General features: G+C 48.4%; 1 protein-coding gene across 1 annotated transcript in view; it reads left to right on the forward strand.

Annotated features, from left to right (window-relative positions):
• The first annotated feature begins 17,580 nt into the window (after window positions 1–17,580).
• The window catches only part of WBP1L (WW domain binding protein 1 like), a 67,075-nt gene continuing 66,447 nt past the window's right edge, over window positions 17,581–18,208 (forward strand). The window contains exon 1 of the mRNA XM_056529637.1: window positions 17,581–17,801. Within this exon, the coding sequence (XP_056385612.1) occupies window positions 17,748–17,801 (54 nt within the window). The 5' untranslated portion in view covers window positions 17,581–17,747. The remainder of the gene's footprint in view (window positions 17,802–18,208) is intronic.

The following is an 18,208-nucleotide window of genomic DNA, read 5'->3' on the forward strand; positions in this document are numbered from 1 at the left end:
TGAATGCGGAAGCTGAATTGGTGCAGATGTGTGGAAATTCTGCCGTGTGAATAGACCCTTTATTTTCAATGGGATTTTGCTGCACTGCGAACACTTTGGAAGTTCTGTAGTGGAACTACAGATCCAGATTCCACCGAAAAAGTAAAAATGTTCGTTCTTTCGCTGGAATACATCCAAAACTGCATTGCAGTCAAAGGCTGCTACAAGCGGAATTATGGTGGGAATAATTCCATGCAGAATATCTGTATAAGGGAATAAAAGGAAACTGTATGTTTCCTGGAGCTGATGGTGGTTGCCAAACTGAAACAATCTCTTTTTTCCTTCTCAGCCAAGTGTCAAGAAGGCAGAGCAGATCTTCTTAAAGGGGTACTGTCACTTTCCTCAGAGGTGGCTGGTAAGGCGACTTGGGCAGGGTTGATGTAATCCGCACTTGGGGTGACAGAGGTCTTAGGGGTACACGGGGTATCACACACATCCCCCTCACTCTCATCACCCTCACTGCCGCCATCTCTCTCACCACCTTCCTCCATCTTCTCCTCTGTATCAAACAGGAATTCTTCCTCCCCCTGACTATCCTCTTCCTCCTTCACAGGGGTCCGCACGATTTTAAAGCGGTCGTTATTTTTTAACTTTTTCTTAAACATGCCCGCTCCCTCTACGATCTGCATTCGGGCTCTCACCACCTCCTGCTCCTCTGCCTTCAGTTCACATACCCTGGCAGCAAACTTAGCCGTCATAGCCTTGGCAGAGTTATCTGTCTGGTAGCGGGCAAACTTCAGATCTTCCCTAATAACTCTCAGCTTCTTTCCCAGCTGCTCATATTCCACCAGCTTTGCCTGCATGCGGGAACCAAACGTGGCAAGTGACTCCCTGGGTCCCTTCACCCCCATTGCTGGGGTTCCATAACAACAGTCCCTGAAGACATAACTGTAATTTTCTTACCGGACGCCTTGCGGTTTCCAGCGACGGACTGGGAGTGGGCTCCACATTACTGCGGAGCCTGCTGGATCTTCTCACCCCGTCCTGAGAATCAGCCGTAGCTCTCTCACTCCCACCCCCCGCCGGCCTAGTTCGAAGGGTGGAAGTCTGGGGCTCCGTAGCAGGAGGCTCTCCCAAGGAGGCTGCCACCCTCCTGGGAAAAAGGCTGTAGGAAAATCTGCTTCAATCCTCTCCCTCTCTGGAAAGCCCTGGAAATCAGACACACCCAACAGCTGCTGTGTTCCACAGGAAGTGCTCTCTGCTGACACTCTTTTTTATTATAAAAATACAAAACAATTCCAAAAAACAAAAACACAAAACAAGCTTAACCAGCTACAACAGAAATGCAAAATAAAATAAAACCCTGCCTAACCGGCCAGCCCAGCTTTAATAAATTGTAAAATATACCAAACTACAACTATACTATACCTATACACCTAAGCAAACTATGAAATTCACACTCACACACATAACATTAAAAATAATAATAATAATAAAAAAAATAAAAAAAAATAAATAAAAAAAAAAAAAAAAAAAAAAAAAAAAAAAAAATAAAAATAAAAATAAAAAATTATTTAAAAAAAAAAATAAAAAATACAAAAATTAAATTAGCTCAACTTGGCTAATTAAATGAAATAAATAAACCAACATAAAATTCAGCACCACCTGGCTATAACTCAAAATGATCCATACTTGGGAAAATAAATAAATAAATCAAGCAACAGAAAACATAACACACGCATGATCTCCAAAACTAACAAACACACACACACACACACACATATTGAGAATGAACATAACAACAGCACAACTTGGCTTATCAAAAAAAAAAATAATAATAATTTCCTATATATAAATATATATATATATATATATATATATATATATATATATATTTAATACAAAAAATAAAATAAAAAAAATAAAAAAATAAAAAAAAAATTTAAATAACTTAGATATACACAGACAAAAACACCTACATATAGTAATAATAATAATAATACAGAACTACAACTGGTCCGACTGCCCTTTTCTTATGGCTAATGCAACAATATAAAACAAAATACATGACACACTATACCAACAAATAAATAATATAAAACAATAAACATAGCACAGTATACATACAAATATAATAAATGTGCCTCACAAAAATACCTACAAAAACCCTAAAATAAATCCTACACTAAAACTGTGCCCTCTCCCACACCACCCCTCCTGTACATGGGTCAGTCCATAACCGTTCGTACAGTTCTTAAGTCCAGTCCTTAACTGACCAATGTCAGATCCCCTAAGGAGAAAAAAAATAAATAAATAAATAAAAAAATAAATAAATAAATAAATAAATAAAAAAATAAAAAAAAAAAAAAAAAAACACCCCCTCCCCACCTAGCACTCCAACCAACCAACTAAATGCAACCTTATATACAAGACCACAACCCAATTTAGGCCCAAGTTCGGTGCCTGTAAGCCCTTCATACCATATCAGCTGTAAACAAAACAAAAAGCTATGGTGCACATGCAACAGCCCACCACCAGGGAGAAGGATGGCAGATCTGATACACTGAAGAAATTTAAACTCTTTCCCTAATTCCCCCTACTATTCTCCCTAATTCTATCCCTTCATTAAAACTGACCCTACTATCACCCTATCTCTATCCCTGTATGCCTGTCCCTAACCAAAATAAAGGTACTCTACCAAAAAGGTCTAGTACCTAGGGCACATGAAAAGAAAACCCTCTCCATAGGAGAGAAGCCCTACTGGTACCAAGACTGCCATACTCCAAAGACCTGATCTTCCCGAGGTCACCGGTGATGTTCCTACAGACCTCCACCTCGGAGAGGACTTTCTGCTGGGTGGACACTAAACACCGTGCATTCCACGTGTGATACTTAACCACTAAGCTGACTAAAAATAAAGTGCCCCGATCTCGGCCACCGAGGGTCCTGAATGCCCCATAAGCCCACTCTGGATAGGTAAGGCCGGCAAGTTGACTCCAGCCGATGGAAGCGCCCACCCGGTTGTAGACCCCTACGTTAAAGGGACAATGAAGCAGGAAGTGGTCCATGCTTTCCAGCGTGTCCACACACTCTTCTCGTGGACACCCCCGGTCATCAGAGTTCCTGTACTTCAGGTTGTCCCTTACACCTAGCTTCCCCTGAAAGCAGCGCCAGGCCAAGTCCCAAAACTTCTGGGGGATCCTTTTCAAGTTTAAAAGATACAACCCCACCCTCAGATCCCGACCTGGGCAGTCCCTGAGCGCCAGAGGCTTCTGGAAGTGGGTCAACAGAACCCGTTTGTCAAGGAACTGCCTTGACTGGGTCCTGATTTCCCACACTCCCAGACCCCACCGACGTATCGCCTTCAGAGTCGGGGTAGCGTAAGCCGGAAGATATCCATGTGGTGTACGGAGGTCCTTCACTTGCCCTCCTCTCTCCCATTCCTGGAAGAAAGGCCGAAACCATTCCCTGCAGGAGAGTACCCACGGAGGAGCCCTCTCTTTCCAGAGGTTCGAGATGTTAGCTTTCAAGAAGGTGTTGGTTAAGAACACCACAGGGTTTACCATAGATAAACCCCCTAGTCTCCTCGTACGGTACGTAACCTCCCTCTTGACTAGATTCAACCTGTTCCCCCATAACAGTTGGAAAAACAGGCTGTAGACCCTAGTGTAGTAAGCATCTGGCAAGATACATACACTGCCCAGATAGATAAACAAGGGGAGCAGGTATGATTTGATCAGGTGCACCCTTTCCCTGAGGGTCATAGACCAACCCTTCCACTGGTTCACCCTCTGAGTGGCATCATGGAGCTTACCGTCCCAGTTTTTGGTGGAATAATCATCCTGGCCGAATGTGATGCCTAGAATTTTTGCTGAGTCTTGGGGCCCTGGGAGGGTGTGCGGGAGATCAAACGTGGGATCCCCCCCTCCCAGCCAGAGACTTTCACACTTTTCCCGGTTGATCTTGGACCCGGATGCCTCCGAGTAGCGCTCCACCTCTGACATCACCACATCGACCTCCTCCCTCGAGGAGACGAAAATAGTGACATCATCAGCGTACGCCACCACTCTCTGGGTGACATCCAGCTCCACCAGACTCATCCCGACTCCCGCCAACGGCCCACGATCTACCCTCCGGACGAAGGGATCAATCGCGAATACGTATAAAAGCGGGCTCAAAGGACAACCCTGACGGACTCCGGACCCCACCTCAAAAGAGCGGCCAGACCACCCGTTCACCAGTGGGAAACTCTCTGCCCCGGCATACAAGATCTTAAGCCAATTAACAAAAGTACACGGTAAGCCATACCTCAGGAGGACGGACCAGAGGTACTCGTGGTTCACCCGATCAAATGCTTTGGCCTGATCCAAGGACAGTAAGTACCCCTTCCAGAGACCCGCACTACTCCGCTCCACTGCCTCCCTGACACTGAGGACAGCACTTAAAGTGCTTTGGCCTGGAACAGAGCAGTGCTGAGCCCCCGAAAGGAGCCGGGGTGCAAACTTCACCAGCCGATTAAACAGTATCTTGGCCAGAAGCTTCCTGTCCGTATTGAGAAGAGCTATGGGCCTCCAATTCTCAATCCGGCTAGGATCTTTACCTTTTGAGAGAAGAATCAGGGCCGACCTCCTCATTGACTTTGGCAGAGTGCCCGAGGAGAGACACTCATTGAATACCTTGGTCAAGAGGGGAGCTAAAGACTCCTTAAAGGTCTTATACCACTCGGATGTTAAGCCATCCGGACCTGGCGACTTCTTGGGGGCGAGCCCCTCAATCGCCAGTCTCACTTCCTCTTCCCTGATATCTTCTGCCAAAACATCAAGAGAGGGGTCTACCCCTGGCTCAGGAATGGTTTCAGCCAGGAAAGCCGACATCCTGTCTCGATCTAGATCCTTCCTCCCCAAGAGGTGCAAGTAGAAAGATCTGACGACCTCCAGGATCCCTGATCTGGACCGATTCAGGGATCCCGTACTATCAACCAGTCCTGAGACTACTTTACTACTCACTGACATCTTGCAGTTCCTGTAAGGGTCGGGCGAGCGGTACTTCCCAAAATCCCTCTCAAAAACCAAAGATGCGTGCCTATCGTACTGACACCTCATCAGCAAGGACTTCACTCTGGAGATATCCTCCCGACTACCTCCAGTCGAGACAAGGAGCTCGAGTTTCCTCCTCAGACCCTGATACAAGCGATACCTGTTCAGGGACCTGAGGCTCGAGAGCTGGCGGAAGAACCCCGCAACCCGCTTCTTGAATATCTCCCACCACTCTGACTTACTACTACAAAGGCCCAGTAAAGGTACCTGACTCTGAAGAAAATCCTCAAAGGACTGTCTTATCTCTGCTTCCTCCAGGAGGGACGAATTCAGCTTCCAATAACCTTTACCCATCCGGGGGGTCTCTGAAACATTCAAGGAAAACAAAATCATACAGTGATCGGAGAACTCCACCTCAACCACGGACACTGCGGAAGAGACGGCTTCCTCCTTCAAATAAAACCTATCTATCCTAGACCTGCGACTACCTTGATGATAGGTGAAACCCGCGTGGCCTGAGGGGCTCCGGATGTGGGCGTCCTCTAGGCGAGCTTCCCTAACTATATTATTAAGGACCACACTATCGCAATCCAGCGGACCATTGGAGCCTCTCCTATCTTGGGACCTCGTGACATTATTGAAGTCCCCTCCAAAGATCACCTGCCGGCTTGTAAAAAGGAAGGGCTTAATCCTCATAAAAAGATTTTTACGGCCCAGCTTAGTTTGTGGGGCATAGATGTTTATGAGCCGGAGCTCTTGTCCCTTCATGAGGACATCTAAGATCAGGCACCTCCCCATTTCTAACTCAATAACCCGTCTGCATTCAACCGGAGCGGTAAAAAGGACCGCCACCCCACTATACGGCTCAGCCGCAAGAGACCAGTGGGAGGGCCCGCGCCTCCACTCTCTTCTGGCTTTCACCAGAGAGGCTAGATCTGACAACCTGGTCTCCTGTAAAAAGAAAATATCGGCTTCAACACGGCCAAGAAAATTGAAGGCTGCGAATCTAGCCGTATCAGACTTTATACTGGCACAATTAATAGATGCCAGCGTCAGTGGGGTGAGTGCCGCCATCATGGGTGATTAAGTTAGACGGCCACACCTTTACTTCTGCTTCCCCTTCTTTTTTGCCCCCTCATCCCCTGAAGAAGATGAAAGGGCAGGACCACTTTTGGACCTTTTCTTAGATTCTGATTGGTCCATGTGGTCCCCGTCTCCATCCGGCCCCAGTCTAGCCTTGCCCTCCGAGGAAGATGCCTCCGCAGGACAGGGCCCAGTTCCCCCCAGAGGCTCTCTCATCCTAGGCACCCCGCCCTCACCTTCCCCCTCCAAGGAGGGGGAGGAGATGGTATCGAGGACGAGGTACCGGTTTGACAGGTCAATCAGAGGGGGGGCAGTCAGGCTTCCGTTTTGGACCTGGTCCGTAGTACAAGGCTTAACAGAGGGCTCCGACCTCTTCTTTCTCCCTTTCCTTTTGCCCTTGTCTTTCTTTTTTGGCCTTTCCCCACTCTCCTCATCCACACTTTCATAGTGGGAGGAATCAGAAGGGTCGGCCATTTTGCCTTCCTCTCTGCGCAGCCTCCTGATCTCCTCATCCAGCACGTTCTCCCCCAGGGCTTCAGTGGTTACAGGGCCAGCTTCAGGAGCAGGGGCCGGAGCTACCCCAGTCACCTGGGCACTCTCCAGCTCCCTACTCCTCCTACGATTTTCCTCCCGCCTTAGTTTGGCAGGGCCCTTTTTCCTCGTCACTAGCCCTGTTATGCCCCCATCCCTGCTCGTACCCTCCCCAGCCGGGGCAACTTCACAGCTCTCCCCGGCCGGAGCGGCCCCAGCACGGGCGAAGGCGCTTGGACAACGGCTGAAAGGGTGCCCGAGGACACCACACAGGTGGCACCGGATCTGTCTGCAGGATGCAGCCAGATGACCCACCCCACCACACAAAGCACAAACCTGTACAGTACAGGCTGCACTAAAATGGGTGGGGCTACCGCACCTGTGACAGACCTTAGGCTGCCCCTGGTAAAAGACCTGGATTCTGTCACGTCCAAGGAAGGCAGCTGACGGAATGTGGGCAACTGTACTACCTGAACGCTTGAGTTTGACGGAAAACGTCCAGGCCCCAGACCAGATCCCGTGCTCATCTAGATTTTTCTTGGGCATGTCCGTCACATCCCCATACCGTCCCAGCCAGGTCATGATGTCATAGCAGGAGAGTGACTCGTTACGAGTCAAAACGGTCACTTTCTTGACTGAGTTCTGACGGGAAATAGCCTTTACAGCAAAATCCCGCCAGCCGGGCTCATTCTTCGCCACTTCGTAGTTCGACCAGAAGAGTTCGAGACCCTCCGGTCGAACAAAACTGACGTCAAATTCGGACGAACCATAGGGGTGAATCAGGGCAAAGATGTCACTCGCCCTGAATTCCATCTGGAGGAGGAGCTCAACCACTTTAGCGCGAGGCGGGCACACATCCTTGCCCCTCCAAATCAGACGGACCACGTTCCTACGGTTATTGTCCTGCCCGGGTGTCGGGAGGGACCAGACCACCTCCCCATTCTGCTCTCGGAATGCCCCCAAACCGTGCCTCTCTATCCAGAAAGACAGGTCGACCTCACCCCTTCCCTCTACCTCGATTGACCTGTCGCCCCTACGTAGAGCCTCCAGGAGGCGCTGCTGCAAGTGACCCCCGGGGCCGGATGGAGAGGGGGACCCCCCGGCAGCGACATGAGCATAGCTCCTAGGAGCAGTCACTACCGGGGGGGCAGCCGAACCAGACTCAGACCCAGGACCACCATTCACACCACAACTCCCACCAACATTCACACCACAATTCTCATCATCCATACCAGACTTTGTATTCATACCACCACTACTCCCACCATTATTCACTCCACTAACACTCCCACATGCACTCTTCTCATTCACAACACTACCACACCCATCATCCTCACCCCCTACACTCGCGTTGTGCCTAACATATTCTGGGCTGGCTGGGACTTGTAGTACTGCCGGTTTTAACAGAGTCTTTTTTGCTAGCTTTGCTGTTGCTGGGGTCGACTCTGATGGCTCCTCCTCCATGGGCGATGTTACTGCCTGAGCCTGGGGCTGCCCCTCCGAGCGCACCCCAGCTCCTCCCACAACGCCATCACCATGTCTTCCCGACTGCACGGGCTCTGTGGCTGGCACTGGCACTCGGACACTCTCCCCCCTCACAGGAGAGTGCCCCGCAGCACCCACAGAACACACAGACCGACCGTTTTCCACTCCCGATGCCCGGACACTCCCCCCCCTCACAGAGGAGTGCCCTGCAGCGCCGGTAATGTCCACGGCACTCGGGGGACCGCCCCCCAAGCACACAGACATATCACTTATCTGGACACTCCCCCCCCTCACAGGGAAGTGCCCCTCAGTGCCAGCAACACCTGGGGAACCGCTCCCCAAGCAAACAGTAGCATAGCTTGCCCCTGGTGCCTGGACACGCCCCCCACCACCCTGGGGCGCTCCCGCAGCACCAGGGCTGCTCACCTTAAGCCCAATAGGACTTGCTGGCTCTATAGCGTCCTCTGCCGTCTTGGACGCCATGCTGTACCCCCCTTTCTGGCCCTGCTTCACCACAGAAACGGGGACTGGCAGTTTGGGGGGCCCAGCAGTCTGAACCAACTTTACAGCTGGCCCGGACTGCTGGAAAGGACGAAACACATAAGTCACAGTCTCCTGAACCTTCTGCCTTTTCTTCCTTTTCTTTACTAGATCATCTTTACCGAGATCCTCACCAAAGGTAAAATCCTCCATACGGGTAGGGGACTCCTGCTGTATAATGGCTTGCAGCAAACCCCCACTGGCCAGCTCCTCCTCACCGCTCTCCTCTGTCTCCCCATCACTGGAGGGTAGCGCCACCTGGGCTGGCTCAGGGTAGCTATCTTGGGGGGGCTGGGGCTCACACACACTAGGGGTGGCATCCATTTCACTTCCCACAGCCGACTCTCTGCCATCTTCCTCCCCTCCTTCCTCCTCACTGCTCTCCTGAGGGCAGCATGCACCATACTTCCTTTCCTTGAATCTCTCCTCATTAACCAGTTTTTCTTTTAGGAATCCTGCCCCCTCAGAGATTTTTCTTTTGGCCTCCTCCACCTCCGCCACCTCTATCTTCAGAGCCCGCACCTGGGCAGTGAACTTCTGCCTCTTACCTGTAGGGCCCTGGTCAGCCTGGTAGCGGGCAAATCTCAGGTCCTCTCTCAGACTCCTCAGCTTCCTGCCCAGCTCTTCGTACTCCGCCATCTTTGCTTGTATCCTTGAGCCATATGTCGCCAATGACTCCCTTGGTCCCCGTGCCCCCCATTGCTGGGGTTCCGGGGTAACAGAAGGACCGCTGGTCTTTGCTGATGCCTTATGTCCCTCTGATCCGGTCAGGGGAGTGGGCTCCACATTTCTGCGGGCCCTGCTGGAACGTCTCACCCCGACCTTGAATCCGGCTGTAGACACTTTCTTCCCCCCTCTCGCCAGCCGGGAATGAGAGGTAGAAGCCCGAGGCTCCATGCAGGAAAGCCCTCCCAAGGAGCCTGCCACGCTCCTGGGAAAGCCCGATGTAAAAACCTGCTTCTCTGCCTGGAAGTCTGGAGAGAAAATGGAGCCACACCCGACAGCTGCACACACTGAAACCACAGGATGTGCTCTCTGCTGACACCTCTGTCCATGTCAGGAACTGTCCAGAGCAGGAGAAAATCCCCAAAATGCTGCTCTGGACAGTTCCTAAAATGGACAGAGTTGTCAGCAGAGAGCACTGTGGTCGTGACAGAAAAGAAATCCAAAAAGAAAAGAATTTCCTCTGTAGTATACAGCCGCTAATAAGTACTGGAAGGATTAAGAATTTTTAATAGAAGTAATTTACAAATCTGTTTAACTTTTTGGCACCAGTTTAAGTGTTGCGGGCATGCTCCCTTGATCCCCCTTACCTCTTAGTTGCTCCTAGCCTGATGTACAGGACTGTATATCAGTCAAGGGGGGTCTAGAGGGCCAGGCTGTGGCACTTGAGTATCTTGGCCCTGCCTCCTTGACACTTGACCGAAAAGGGGATTTTAGAAATTCAGCAACCACCATCAACTCCAGGAAAGGTACAGCTTGCTTTTATACCCTAACAGCTATCCAATGGTGTCCAAATACAGCTGTCTGTTTCTCTTTTAGCAAGAAATCAGAAAATATTAAATTTATGCAAAAAATTTGAAAAAGTGTGGTGTCCCGGTACCGTATTGCATACCGTACCTTGTATGGTGGTCCCCAAAGTCAGAGTCACTACATTCAGGTAGGGTCCCCCAGGTGGGACAGCCCCTAGTCACCTCTTTTGTAATGTCTAAATGTATATATGTAACATAATGAATATGAGTATGCTTACTTTGGTAGCGTCGCAGGACCTTCGGTCATGTGACTATGTTGATTCCTCTATGGCATGTTGGAGGACATTTTGGAGGTCCTTGGGTCACGTGATTACCCATAACTCTATGTGCAGAAGATTGACAGTTGTTATGGACCAGTGAGCTTTAGTCCAGCCCCTGCCCATATAAGGGAGCTGTAGCCAATGATCGCTCTCTTGGGTTGTGGCTCTCGTGGATGCCGGACTAGCAGGACGGATCTGCGCAACTTTCAAAGACAAGCTAGGCCAGAAACCTGCCGGCCTCCGCCTAAACTAAACCATGAGTTAAAATCTCAATCCCCGCTAAAGCTAGTGTGATTACTGGACCGAATCTAAACCCCTAAATCTAGTGGATCACCGCAACAATTACCTTCCTAAGCTCAATAGACTCACGAGGTCCCAACCACTTGCTCTAATATACTCTGTTGTATGGACTGTTCCTGTTCATTATTGCATAAAATCTTCAGTAAAAGTTCCGACAAGTTTCTGCAAATCTCCGGTTGTGAACAATTATCTACTATCTCCCTATCACTCTTGGGAAGGGTGGCGGTAGGACAAGCATACAGAGAATAGCCCTCACCCTGGTGTCACAAATAGAAAGGGTTAAGCAAGCACCCTTTATATACCCTACTCCCCCAGGCTATCACAAAAGTGTCTGGGGCTCGGCTTATCAGCAACAGGACTGAGGGACATGCATTCTTTTGCAAAACTACAACTCTCAGCATGCCCGGACAGACGAAGGCTGTCCGGGCATGCTGGGAGTTGTAGTTATGCAACAGCTGGAGGCACCCTGGTTGGTAAACACAGTTCTGCTACTAAACCTCTGTCCACTGTGTGTATTTTGAATCACTGTTCCAAGCCAAATCCAGCAGCGGGACCTAAAGGTGCCATCCATTATACTCAGCATACCGTACTGTTGCCAGATACTGACCAAAATCGTGCAGTCTGCATACGAATTAGACAAATAAGGCTGTATAAATCAGCATGAACTAGCTATCATTCCAGATAACACAGAGCACTGTGTCAAATGAAAACAAATAGAAGCCTTCAAAAAGCAGACAGTTCGGATGTATGTGTAAAAGGAAATCTGCCACCGCTGTGTTATGTCTGCACATATGCAAAACTCTTGCCGAAAAAAAAAAGGACGTCCCACATCCTGTCCCTTTAAACCAAGTCAGCTGATTTCTGCCAGAAAACAAACCGACTACGCCCAACCTCTCGGTGCAGCCTATCCTGCTGCGCTGGCCTCTCTAACCTTTACTAAGGGAATAGTAAGATTGACAGATACATGTCTTGCTATAGGGACTAGAAAAAATATCTATGTACAATACAACACTAAGATACATAGTATAAAGCACACAATGGGAGCGGATCAGTGAATCCAGTACAATGTATCATTATAGATTGTTCTCAGGGTTTTTACAATGATATCCACAGAGTTTATGGTCAGTATGACTAAGATTGCTTAGACGATCGAAACGCGTCACTGCTGTCTTCCTTCCTGTATGTTGCTGTATTGGAAATAAACTTCAGTATTCGAGCCCCTGCTGCACTGGATATTCCTTTGCTCTTATACACAGAGTTTATGTATACAAAACTCAAGGTATATATATATATATATATATATATATATATATATATATATATATATATATATATAACCAAAGAATTGCTATATATATATATATATATATATATATATATATGTGTTCTAGCATCACTTCCAAACGGCAGGAGATATTTTGATGAAACTTGTTGGTACGCATGTTACTTATATTTCAACTAGAAATATAGAAGAGGTAAATTAACCCTAACCCACCCCTATTTGAGGGTGAGGGTTTTGTCTGAAGTCCCATGCAAGTCTATGTTTAAGGCTCTATGTTTTATTAGTGTTTAAAAAAGCTGATACCAGGTGTCTCCCTACTTGTCCAGAGCACATTTCCCCCTATCTCTTGAACAGACTTTGGACTCCTGCTGGCCTGGCAGAAGTCCAAAATCAGGAAATGCAGACTGGAGTGCTGAGGGGGGGGGGGCAGCCTTAGCCAGTCATTGCTCATCTCACACAGTGAACTGCTCTGGGCTGTGTGTAACAGAGTGAGGGAGGAAGTTCTCCCCTGTATAGCTTCAGATAATGTCACAGCCTGCTGGGGAACACCCCTTCCCCGTCTGTGAATCTGACTGAGCAGAAAATACAGAGCAATATCAAGGTAGAAAGCTAAAAAAAATATTACAATAATAAAGGCAGGGGGTGGTTTATTATGATGAGGCAGTGAACTGGGAGGATTATAAAATTTAACAAGATCATGACAGGTACTCTTTAAACATACTGCTGACTGTCCGGCAGGCAGGTGCAGGGGATATTTAGAGTCGGGGGGGGGGGGGGGGGGGGTTTATCAGGAAGGGATATGAGGTCAGGATGTGAGAATGGGATGTGGGGATGGGGTATAAAGTCAGGATATGAAGATGGCATATGAGGACAGGAAGAGAGGTCGGGATATGATGACAGAATATGAGATCAGGATATGAGGTTGAGATATGGAGTATATAAGGATGGGGTATGAGTTTAGAATATCATAAAGGGATAATCATGAATGACAGGATATTAGTTTGGACGGGATATGAGATCAGGATATAAGGACAGGATATGAGGTCATGATGTAAGAACGAGATACGAGGTCAGGATATAAGGATGGGATATTAGATTGGGATATGTGATCAGGATATAAGGACGAGATATGAGGTGAGGATATCAGGACAGGATATAAGGTTGGGTATGAGGACAGGATATCCCATAAGGTTTAGTTATTAAGACTGGGCAACACCGGCTACTCAGCTAGTACAACATAAATGTGGACCCCCATCTATCATGAGATTGGGGCTCTGCTTTTTAAAATGGCTGGAGCTCCTAGGGGTGGAACTTGCACCTACTAGACATGTAAAGCATGTTATAGAGATATCCCAGAGCTGGACTGCATTCTGCTCCAATTACTTTATCCTTAACATTGACTATTAGGAACAGAATGCAGCCCAGCTTCTGGAGAGCATCTTGCACAATTTTCCATATGGTTCTACTGAAGTGATGAATGTGAGGCAATCTAGGTGCTTTCTTTATATTATCATTCAGCATAAATACACCATAGAAAGCAGTGCAAACCTGTACAATAGAGAATATATTATCCTATATATAACTTAGCACTTTGCTAGTAATCGTTGTAACTGTATAAGGCTGGGTTCACACTACGTTTTCTCCCATACGGGAGCGCATACGGCAGGGGGGAGCTAAAAGCTCGCGCTCCCGTATGCCTTCGTATGCGCTCCCGTATGTCATTCATTTCAATGAGCCGGCCGGAGTGAAACGTTCGGTCCGGTCGGCTAATTTTTGCGCCGTATGCGCTTTTACAACCGGACCTAAAACTGTGGTGTTGTAGTTTTGCAACATCTGGAGGTCCGCAGGTTGTAGACCACTGTCCTATACTTTACATTGCACGGATCCCTCACCATGCGATGGTTTCAACAAACGATGGTCCGTTTGGAACGGATTACCATCGTATGTTGAGGGACCACTGTAGTGACCTCAAATAATCCTAATAAACTAAGACAGTGAGGTATATAAACATTTGCCATGAAGGAAATTCCAGAAGAGATTAGAAAAACATGTTGAAATACATCTGTATATGTTATCTCGGAAAGACAAAGACAGCGCTGAATCTTCCCAAGAAGGAATGGCTAAAATGACCCCAAAAGTGCAATAAAGAACCTAGGAAGTCACAACCATCCTGATACATCATCCATACTACCGCAGGAATTGTTTTCATCAGTCTGGGATTTTTGGGAAAGTAGAATGGTGCAAACTACTGTTGTCTAGTCACATGAACTATCTAAAAGGCAATCGCCAGGATATTTGAGATAATATGTGGATTTTGAATTGAAATGGGAAAGCTTTGGAGAATACATACCGTAAGTCATGCCTGGAACAAACCAGAGCAAATACCGTATTTTACGCCATATAAGACGCTCCGGCATATAAGACGCACCCAATTTTAAAGGGTGAAAATCTAGAAAAAAAAAGATTCTGAAACTTCAACCTGCGGACCTCCAGATGTTACAAAACTACAACTCCCAGCAAGCCCGGACCATGCCAGGAGTTGTAGTTTTTCAACATCTGGAGGTCTGCAGGTTGAAGACCACTGGTATAGGAGGTAATACTCACGTGTCCCCGCCGCTCCGGACCCGTCACCGCTTGTCACCGCTGCCCTGGATGTCGCCCTCCATCACTGTCGCCGTGTCCCCAGGGTGCTCCGGAACGTTTTTGCTGCCGGGTACCCTCGCTCTCCGTCGCCGCCATCACGTCGCTACACACTCCACTCCTATTGAATGACGGGACGGCGTGCCCAACGACGTCATGATGATGAAGGAGAGGACGGCCATGCAGGGGATCCCGGCATGGAGCAGACACCGAGGAAGCAGGTAAGGTCCCTCTTGGTGTCCTGTAAGCTGTTCGGGACGCCGCGATTTTACCGTGGCGGTCCCGAACAGCCCGACTGAGCAGCCGGGTTAGTGTCGCTTTTGCTTCAGACGCGGCGGTCAGCTTTGATTGCCGCGTCTGAAGGGTTAATACAGGGCATCACCGTCCTGTATTAGCCGCGGGTCCCGGCCGTTGATGGCCGCAGGGACCGCCGCAATAGGACAGGGTTTTAATGTGTATTTGCCGTATAAGACGCACCAACTTCCCCCTCCCCCCCACAGTTTTGGGGAAGAAAAAGTGCGTCTTATACGGCGAGTAATACGGTACATCTTTTCACTTTATGAACGTCATAGCTACAGTCAAACGTGTTAGAAGTAGTGTTTATTCATAATTCACCAATGTCATTAAAGGGGTACTCCAGTGGGAAAAAAAAGGATTTCAAATCAACTGATGCCAGAAAATTAAACAGATTTGTAAATGACTTCTATTTAAAAATCTTAATCCTACCAGTACTTATCAGCTGCTGTCTGCTCCAGAGGAAGTTGTGTAGTTCTTTCCAGCCTGACCACAGTGCTCTCTGCTGACACCTCTGTCAGGATCTTTTAGACATTGATAAATGAGGCCCATTGTATTAGACTGCAATAACTATTATCAACGGATGGATCCAAATAGCGCTCAGCCCATCCCAATGCTGTACATTCAGGTGTCATTTAGATGGCAGGACATAAGGCACCTGTGAATTTTGCTGGGGGCTGCTGACTCTCTAATGCAGTGTTTACCAACAGGGTGCCTCCAGCTGTTGCAAAACTACAACTCCCAGCATGCCCAGACAGCCGTTGGCTGTCTGGGCATGCTGGGAGTTGTAGTTTTGCAACAGCTGGAGGCACCCTGGTGACAGTGACATGTAGTCTGACCATCCAACGTGTACAGGGGGGCTCACAACTTTGTCCTGATGTTGAGAAGGATGGGGCAGGATGGATTTCTACTAGCCTGAACATGAGTTATCCGAGAGACGTGCCGTAGTTATTGGTGTCTGTCAGTGTGTTACCCCTCCTTTTACCATTCAGAACACAAGCATTTAGGTGTATAGGGGAATATTGGGAGGGAAAGCTGTGTCCAGATATCTTAAATTGGGGTTCACACCTGTGTTGGCACTTCTGTTTTGTCAGATGGACACTAAGGCTATGTTCACACGGCAGATCTCTGGCTAGGAAATTCCTATTTCCATGCCCGCAGAAAGAATTAACAAGTCCATTATTTCTGTGGACTCCGCACAGAATGCATTGCCGTCTATGAGACGGCGTATTCCCGTGCGGTCCTAGTGCCGGCAGTTTGCGGACATTCTGCCATGCAAACATAGCCTGATGGTTCCCGATGGGCCCTACCTGATAGGGTGCCACCCTAAATCTGGCATTAACACCAGCTCTGGACACTTTTTAGACATGTTAATAAGCTAGAAAAATGGCTAACAAGTCATTGACTTTGTGCTGTCCAGGCATGCTGGGAATTGTAGTTTTGTAACAGCTGGAGGCGTCCTGGTCTAACTTGTGTCTCTTCAGTGGTTGCAAAACTACAACTCCCAGTATACCTAACCCGCCAACGGCCTCCAGCTGTTGCAATACTACAACACCAAGCATACCCTGACACCAAAATGTATCAAGCAGTTGCAAAACTACAACTCCAAGCATGCTTGGACAGCCAAATACCTTGAGGTGTTGCAAGACTACAACTCCCAGCATGCCCAGACAACTGAATGCCTCCAGCCGTTGCAAGACTACAACTCCCAGCATGCCCAGACAACTGAATGCCTCCAGCCGTTGCAAGACTACAACTCCCAGAATGCCCAGACAACTGAATGCTTCCAGCCGTTGCAAGACTACAAATCCCAGCATGCCCAGACAACTGAATGCCTCCAGCCTTTGCAAGACTACAACTCCCAGAATGCCCAGACAACTGAATGCCTCCAGCTGTTGCAAGACTACAACTCCCAGCATGCCCAGACAGCTGAATGCCTCCAGCCGTTGCAAGACTACAACTCCCAGAATGCCCAGACAACTGAATGCCTCCAGCTGTTGCAAGACTACAAATCCCAGCATGCCCAGACAACTGAACGCCTCCAGCCATTGCAAGACTACAACTCCCAGCATGCCCAGACACCTGAATGCCTCAAGCCGTTGCAAGACTACAACTCCCAGCATGCCCAGACAGCCAAACCCCCTGCATGGAAGTGGTAGTTTTTCAACAGCTGGAGGAACCCTGGTTGGGAAACGCTGCCCAGGAGTGTGGTGCTCAAATACATAAAAAAAAAAAACTATAATTTTTTTTTTTTTTTTTTTATAATTTATTTATATTTTTTCTGTCCTCTTCATAACAAAACAACAACACAACCCGAGACAAAAACGCTTTGTGTGAATTAAACGCATTACGGAAGACTATAGTATGACATAATTCACACGCCTTGACGCACACCCGGTATCATCTACTTATGAAATGGCACAGAGGCGCAGGATTTACAAACCATTACACGACAACATCGTTCACATAAAAAAACATACATCCAGCTCTGATGCCTCCTTCAATATGGCGGCCTATCCCGGACGGTGAAGCAGCCTATCACTGGTGACTTCCTAGAGCGCTTTTCACCAATCAGCGAGGCGCTCTTTGTTAGCTTTAAAATGCATCCCACGTCTCGGGCCAATCAGCGGCCGCGGTCGGCTTAGTGGGCGGTGCCTAGCTGTCTTGGTTAGTGCAGGTCCAAGTTAGGTGGCCTCGCTGGGCTGTGTGCTGCTGCAGGGCTGATTGTGTTGTTGTGTTGCAGCACAGGAAGGACTGGAGCCAGGGACAAGAAAGGGAACAGGACATGAAGATGTCTCAGGCGGTCCCCAGCAGCACGTCTGGCAGTATGGAGCCCCAGGTAAGTGCTGCAGAGCAACAGTCACATTCCTGCACAGGAGTCCTAAGGAGCAGGGGGACAGGGGTGCATGGCTTGTGTCCCATCATGCATTGCTTTTGTCCTATGACTTGTTGGTGATGCCCAGTGTTGGGTCCATCATCTTTACCACCACAACTAGACTGGAAGCCTTCCCCATTATAAGTCTATGGAAGTATCAGTGACATCTACCTTGGTCTGTCAACTGGACAGCTCTGTATATCAGTGTTTCCAAACCAGGGTGCCTCCAGCTGTTGCGAAACTACAACTCCAAACCAGGGGGCCTCCAGCTGTTGCAAAACTACAACTCCCAGCATGCCTGGACAGCCTTTGGCTGTCTGGGCATGCTGGAAGTTGTAGTTTTGCAACAGCTGGAGGCACCCTGGTTGGGA

The sequence above is a fragment of the Hyla sarda genome, chromosome 7 (genome assembly GCF_029499605.1).
Source record: "Hyla sarda isolate aHylSar1 chromosome 7, aHylSar1.hap1, whole genome shotgun sequence".
NCBI lineage: Eukaryota > Metazoa > Chordata > Amphibia > Anura > Hylidae > Hyla > Hyla sarda.